A 7,835-nucleotide genomic window follows, 5' to 3' on the forward strand; every position below is an offset into this window, starting at 1 on the left:
TTCTAAATTTATGTATTTTTCAGTCTCAATAAAGGAGTTATACACCAACATGAGTCTAACTACAACATACATGTACCTATTTCTCGCCTTCATAATATACCTACGTGGAAACAAATTCACCTCAAATATTGAATAATATAAGAAAGACAAACATTCCCGGGTTGTGAATAACCTGACAATATATGAAAAATCTCCCACTACCACCACAGAAAGCAGAAACAAATTCACCTCAAATATTGAATAATTTAAGAAAGACAAACATTCCCGGGTTACGAATAACCTGACAGTATATGAAAATCTCGCACTATCACCACAGAAAGCAGAAACAAATTCACCTCGAATATTGAATAATATAAGAAAGACAAACATTGCCGGGTTACGAATAACCTGACAATATAAGAAAATCTCCCACTACCACCACAGAATGCAGAAACAAATTCACCTCAAATATTGAATAATTTAAGAAAGACAAACATTCCCGGGTTACGAATAACCTGACAGTATATGAAAATCTCGCACTACCACCACAGTAAGCAGAAAAATATTGCTTGTGTCGTGATATTTGTAAAATATATACTGTTAGAAATTGGAGTTTGTTGGCTTTGCATAGATGTCTCTGTGTGTAGATGCTTGCCTTTCCAACGGACTGAAATTAATAAATAAGTTGATAGTTTTTTCAATAGATGTCGCCATAAATGCTCCCCTGCTAAAAGTCAATAAATAGGTTGATTTATAATTTTCTTCCTCTTCTGCAATAAACATTTCTGGCGAAATAAGTGGTTTAAATTTCTACCTGGATCCAAAATTATACATTGGTCCTTCGAGCCGCATCCGTATTATCGATTGAATCGCGGATGATAAAAGAACCAGCAAACATCTTCAACATCCAACATCAGAGGGGATCTTCAGAAAAACGGGCAAGTGACCATATCCCATATACCTACCTTATTTTCCCAGGCAGGAGAGCATGATTTATTACACAGCCGTATTTCTTTGTTTGTTTTAAAATTGAATCGGGCTGATTGTTACCAAGTGTTGTTTGAATTGATTTCATACCCATCATCGAAATTGTAGTAAGCAATAATAATTGTTACAACAATATAAAAAGAAGTTAGAATACAAAGCCAGTATTTTAAATTTCTTAAAAGATTTATTACGAGCGGTTATATTTGAAAATCCGTTAGTTTAAATTTCGAAAGTTACCGCGAGTCGGTAAAAACACCAACCCAGCCGCGAAGCAAGCTGACGCATGCGCGGTGGAGATTGTGGAGAGAATAACAATAGTGTCAAATTGTTTTCTTTTTGACAGCCATCGAGCTGTTGCATTTATAAAATTCAGATAAAATTCATTGTTTATCGGTTAGTTAGTAAAGTTCTGTGATCAAGGACAGTGCACGTGTAGTGATTGATTACAAGTGATTATCATTTGACAATACGTTCTGTGAATACCTCCTTTCTTGATATTTAAAAATGGATCTCAAAACTTTGATTAACCAGCGTGGAATTTGCAAGGCGAAATTAACTAGGTTCAATGAATATATAAACGGTGATAATTTGTCGCAATCTGAAATTGAAGTCAGATTGAAGAAACTTGAACCAATTTTAGACACTTTCGACTCATTACAAGATAACATAGAAGCAATTTCGCCGGAAGAATTAACCAAAACAGAAAGGCAAGCATTTGAAAATTTATATTATAATCTTGTTGCTAAGGCTAAAGATAAATTGTTAAATAAAGTTCAGAATACAACATCACATAACATACGTTTGCCTATACTTGAGTTGCCAAAATTTAATGGGAGTTACGAAAATTGGTTGAATTTTCGGGATACCTTTGTTGCTTTAGTTGAAAATAATCCATCTTTAGAAGTTATTCAAAAATTGTATTATCTGCGATCATGCCTTGAAGGTGACGCAGCTAAATTATTAACCTCACTTCCAAATAACCAGGAGAACTATCATACTGCATGGGAGATGTTAACTTCTCGCTATCAAAATATAAAAATTATTATACATAAGCACGTTGAAGCATTATTTAAATTGCCTGAAATAAAATTTGAAAATTCCGTAGCATTAAGGAATCTTATCGATGAATCCGAATTACATTTAAAATCGTTAAATAAGTTAAATATACCCACCGAAAATTGGGATATCATGTTAATATATTTATTGTCGCGAAAACTAGATAGTGAAACTCGACATCATTGGGAAGTATTTGCCACAAAAGAGAATCTACCCACATATAAAGAGTTTATAAAATATTTATCAGATCGAGTTCAGATTTTAGAATTTGCTGGGATTACTGAAGGAAAATTTAATCAAAATAAAACTTTTCCTTTCAAATACCGAAAAGAAGCTATGATTTCTTTAACGCCTCAAATGACAAAATGTATTATTTGCAAGGGCGATCATAAGGTTTATAATTGTAAAAATTTTTTAATATTAAATACTAAGGATAGAATTATAAAGATACGTCAAGTAAATGCGTGTTTGAAATGTTTGTGCTTGGGTCATAAGCTAAAAGAATGTAAAAGTAAATACAATTGTCGTATATGCGAAAATAACTCGCACAATACTTTGTTGCATTTAAAAAAGGAAACAGATAATTCGAAGTCTCAGGATAAGGATTCACCATCAACATCAAATAATGAACCTTTAGTTACAAATCACTCTACGAAAATATCTAATAGTTTTGTTTTGTTATCTACCGCCGTTATTAAAGTGTTGAATAATAACGGAAATTTGATTAAGGCTAGAGTTTTATTGGATAGTGGTTCTCAATCCAATTTTATAACAGAAGAATTTGCAACAAGGTTGCAATTAAAACCCAAAAGGGCAAACATACCGATTACCGGAATCCAAAACAAAATATTGAATATTAAAAATAGCATAAATTTAAGAATTTTCTCGAACTATTCACCGTATGAAAGAGACATAGAATGTCTCGTTTTGAAAGAAGTAACAAGTCATCTGCCGCAAATTTCTTTTCAGAGAAAGGATGCCAACATACCTGATGGTCTTCAGTTAGCGGATCCTGCCTTCTATGAAACAAGCTCCATAGATATGCTGCTCGGAGCGGAAATCTTTTGGGAAATTATGAAGCAAGATCAACTTCGAAATGGAGACTCAGGACCCATATTACAGAGAACTGAATTCGGATGGCTGGTGTCAGGACCCATCGTCACAACAAAAATAAAAAGGCCAGTAAAATCTTGTCAACTATCATTAAATATAATCCATAAACAGATTGAAAACTTCTGGAAATTAGAAGAATTCCAACCGGTGAAGCACCGGAGCCATGAGGAGCGAGCGTGCGAGGAGATTTTCAAGGACACTTATAAAAGGAATGACAATGGTCGTTTCATGGTAAGCTTACCACAGCGCCCCTGTGTTAAACAGTTGGGAGAAACGCTGCCCATGGCGGAAAAAAGACTTTGCAATTTGCAAAGGAAATTTTCTTCAAATCCTGACCTGATGAAAAAATATAAAGAATTCATGCAGGAATATATAGACTTGGGTCACATGACCCAGTGCGAAGCACCTTCTAATGAAGATTGTTATTTTTATTTGCCACATCATGCAGTATTGAAAGAATCGAGCACTACCACTAAGACTCGAGTGGTATTTGACGGTTCAGCAAAATCATCCAATGGTATATCGTTAAACGATGCTCTCATGATAGGACCTGTTTTACAGAAAGATTTAGCCGCACAATTGATATGTTTCAGAAAACACCAGTACGCGATAACAGCCGACATTGAGAAAATGTACAGGCAAATATTGGTGCGACCCGAAGACAGAGATCTACAGCGAATAGTATGGAAAAATTTCCCGGAGGAGGAAATTCAGCATTATCGACTTAACACCGTTACCTACGGTCTGGGGCCGTCATCATTTTTGGCAACTAGATGCCTCCAACAGCTGGGAAATGAAAATATATCATCAAACCACAAGGTCAGTCAGATTATAAAGAATAATTTTTATGTGGATGATTTAATTACTGGAGATGAAACTGAAGAAAACTGTTTAATAATTAAAGAACAACTAATATCCATCATGGCATCCGCTGGGATGAACTTAAGGAAATGGCGGTCGAATTTGCCCTCGTTATGTTCGAAGGAAGAAAACATGTCAGATATGATTATTAGTACAGATTCAAATGACAACAAAATATTAGGCCTGTCTTGGAACAATCAGCAGGATAATTTCCTATACACAGTGAAGTTATTAAAAAATCCAATTAATAGCAAACGACAAATACTGTCATGCATTGCGTCCATATTTGACCCGTTAGGATTAATAGGTCCTGTTACTGTTATTGCTAAATTATTGATGCAAAAATTGTGGCAGGCAAAGCTTCAATGGGATGAGCCTATTCCATATGATATGTTGAAGACATGGGAAGCATATGTGAATGAACTGCCTCAATTAAATAATTTAAGAATAGGTAGAAAGATAATATGTCAAGATCATGTAAATTTACAGCTACATGGATTTTGTGACGCCTCAGAAAAGGCATATTCGTCCTGTGTTTATATGGTGTCTACTGACAAATTGGGTAAGAAGTACTCCAATTTGATAATGTCCAAATCACGGGTAGCGCCTTTGAAAAGTGTTTCTCTACCCAAGTTAGAATTATGTGGAGCCGTATTACTGACAAGACTAGTGAATTACATTAAAGATGCTCTATGTACTCCGGATATACCTACTACATACTGGTGTGATTCCCAAATAGTACTGTGCTGGATCAGGGATCAGCCGGTAAGATGGAACACTTTCGTTGCTAATAGAGTGGCGGAAATCCAGGAAACCAGTCAGCCGGAGCAATGGAACCATGTACGGTCAGAAGACAATGCAGCAGACGTGCTTTCCAGAGGAATCGGCGTTTCACAGTTATTAATTTCCAGCATTTGGTGGCATGGTCCAGATTGGCTGACGTTGGATTCAGCGTGCTGGCCAAATTCCAACTCATTTTGTATTGATCCACCAGAGATCAAAACAAGCTCGGCACTGTTGTCTGCTGTGAAACAGGACTGGGACATTTTTGATAGATATTCCAATTTTTCCAAATTACAGAGAGTAACAGCATACATTAATAGATTTATTTTTAATTGTAGAAACCCTTCGCAGCGCCGCTATAGTAAATTGACAGTGAGTGAGTTGGAAAATTCAGTAAACAAATTAATATCTCGGGCGCAATCATACTGTTTCAGAGACGAAATTCGAGTTTTAAATAATGGAGGTAATATACCTAGGAATAGTGCACTAAAGTCATTAGATCCTTTCATTGAAAGGGATCTAATTCGTGTGGGGGGAAGGCTCTCCAAAGGTAAAATGGTAACCGAGGGCCAGCAGCACCCAATTTTGTTACCTTCGCATCATAAATTAACAGAGTTAATTGTAAAACACTATCATTACTTGAACTTACACTCGGGAACGCAGTCATTATTGGCGTTGATTAGAATGAAATTTTGGCCGATTAAGGGAAGGAATATTGTAAAAAAAATAATAAAAAAATGTATAATTTGTTATAGATGTAATCCCAAATCCGAACAGCAGTTGATGGCCGACCTGCCAGCTGAAAGAATAACTGAATGTAGGCCATTTCAGATAACAGGAGTGGACTACTGTGGACCAATATTAATAAAGTCGGGTATTCACAGAAAATCACATAGCGTTAAATCATATATTTGCTTATTCGTATGCATGGTCACTAAAGCCGTGCACTTAGAAGCTGTGCTGTCCTTGAGCGCAGAGAGTTTTTTAAACTCTTTGAAACGGTTTATCTCGCGTCGTGGTAGACCAAGCAAAATGTTCTCGGACAATGCAACCAATTTTAAAGCGGCTAATAATGAACTAAGAGAAATTTATAATTTTTTAAATATGTCTAATGATAAAATTGATAATTATTTATCCACATTAGGAATACAATGGCAATTTATACCAGCTCGTGCGCCGAACTTTGGGGGGCTCTGGGAGGCTGGGATAAAGTCAGTTAAGCATCACTTAAAAAGAATAACCAGTATCGCTTCATTAACTTATGAAGAGATTAATACGGTGTTGTGTCAAATTGAATCTTGCTTAAACTCCAGGCCACTGTCTCCCTTATCAAATGATCCTTATGACCTTAATCCCTTGACTCCCGGTCACTTTCTAATAGGAACTAGTTTGGCGGCGATTCCAGAACAAAATTTGGAACATATCACATTCAATCGATTAAACAATTACCAAAAACTAATCCAGATTGTACAATTTTTCTGGTCGAGGTGGCGGAAGGAGTACTTAGCAGAACTTCAAACCAGAAGCAAATGGACCAATAGGAATCAAAGGCAGATGCGGTCTGGCGACATGGTCGTAATAAAGGAGGACAACGTCCCTTCTTGCTACTGGAGGCTGGGACGTGTGAGCGCCGTTCATCCTGGCGCTGATGGAAGAGTTCGCGTGGCGACCATCATCACGTCGAAAGGCATCATCCAGAGGGCCATATCAAAGATCTGTCTGTTGCCAATAGATGACAACGAGGAGTTGAAAATGTCGACACCCCCACCCAACGGACCAGACGCTGAGTAAGCGCAAAATAAAAAAAGGTTTTGTGCAAAACAATATAAAAAGTTTCGTGATAAAAACAATATAAAATTTTTGTGCATTATCATAAATAAAAATAAAAAATAATAATAATAAATTAAAAGAAGATAAGGAAGAAATAATAATAAATAAAAGGTAAAAACAGTGCATAAAAAAGTGGATAACAATAAAACTTGCGAGTTTGATAAAAAATGTACAAAATAAAAAAAGGATTGTAGATCCGTATATACCAAGAAAAAAAAAAAAAAAAAAAAAAAAAAAAAAACACTTTAAAAATGAACGCTTATAAACCGAGATAGCCTGCTGGCTATATGTAATTTCAAACTACACAAATACATCTGAAGAAACTAATTATAAATGTGGTAATGAACTATAGAAAAACACAAACCCTTAAGAAGGATGACCAGGAAACCAGCGCTCCATGTTGTGTTGTCTATATTATTTGTTTTATGTTTGATTATTGTTATGATTTCTGTTAGAACAAGGTTATTGGAATTATCTTAGTTGTTAAATTATAGTATAGAATAGCTTAGTGAATTGCATGAATTTGATTTGAACGAAAGTAATAATTTTAATCTCATAATTAATTTGTATAATTTTAGTTAGTTTGAAATTGTCATTTCGTTTTTAGAGTAGTCTTATGTTTAAACTTATGCTTAGAAATAGGTTACCTATTATTTCAAATATTTATTGTTAATCAATTTTTTTTGTATTAACAGTAATAGTAAATAATTACTATTTTTGTTTCTTCCAAATTAATTTTGGCATATATGTAGATATTTAGCTGCTTAATTTTTATTCTTATGTTTTGGGGTTTGTTTCAGAAAAAATGACCTCCAATCCTTTTTTCGGGGGGAGTTTATGTTAGAAATTGGAGTTTGTTGGCTTTGCATAGATGTCTCTGTGTGTAGATGCTTGCCTTTCCAACGGACTGAAATTAATAAATAAGTTGATAGTTTTTTCAATAGATGTCGCCATAAATGCTCCCCTGCTAAAAGTCAATAAATAGGTTGATTTATAATTTTCTTCCTCTTCTGCAATAAACATTTCTGGCGAAATAAGTGGTTTAAATTTCTACCTGGATCCAAAATTATACATATACTGAATAAAGTAAAGAATAAATATTTGTATGTAGATACCTAAATGTGACACTGTTACCTAGTTAATTCGTGTTATTTTATTTAACCAAACATTCAATATTCGCAGATTAGTCGAAATTCAACATATAAATCATTGTCACATGTCGACTT

General features: G+C 34.9%; 1 protein-coding gene across 3 annotated transcripts; it reads left to right on the forward strand.

Moving 5' to 3' along the window:
• The first annotated feature begins 786 nt into the window (after window positions 1-786).
• On the forward strand, window positions 787-7,103 carry LOC149422932 (uncharacterized). Of its 3 annotated transcripts, none has more exons than XR_016302275.1 (2): window positions 787-1,673; window positions 2,992-3,067. XR_016302275.1 is itself a non-coding variant. In XM_089632382.1 (2 exons), the coding sequence occupies exons 1-2, from the start codon at window positions 1,471-1,473 to the stop codon at window positions 6,568-6,570; spliced, it is 1,239 nt and encodes a 412-aa protein (XP_089488508.1). In that variant the 5' UTR covers window positions 1,144-1,470; the 3' UTR covers window positions 6,571-7,103. The 3 variants fall into 3 exon arrangements, 2 of the variants coding, with proteins under 2 accessions (XP_089488508.1, XP_089488510.1); XM_089632382.1 differs by lacking the exon at window positions 2,992-3,067 and adding an exon at window positions 5,535-7,103 and having other exon boundaries at window positions 1,144-1,673; XM_089632384.1 differs by lacking the exons at window positions 787-1,673; window positions 2,992-3,067 and adding exons at window positions 3,077-3,954; window positions 5,535-7,103.
• Window positions 7,104-7,835: the final 732 nt, after the last annotated feature.

The sequence above is a fragment of the Hesperophylax consimilis genome, chromosome 6, assembly GCF_061612785.1.
Source record: "Hesperophylax consimilis isolate HC1 chromosome 6, BYU_Hcon_1.0, whole genome shotgun sequence".
NCBI lineage: Eukaryota > Metazoa > Arthropoda > Insecta > Trichoptera > Limnephilidae > Hesperophylax > Hesperophylax consimilis.

Excerpts from the sequence above, each read along its gene's own strand:
- LOC149422932 (XM_089632382.1), top strand. The coding sequence starts at position 1,471 with ATGGATCTCAAAACTTTGATTAACCAGCGTGGAATTTGCAAGGCGAAA. Across the intron at positions 1,674-5,534 it reads GAATTAACCAAAACAGAAAG|ATGTAATCCCAAATCCGAAC; the intron begins GCAAGCATTTGA and ends AATTTGTTATAG.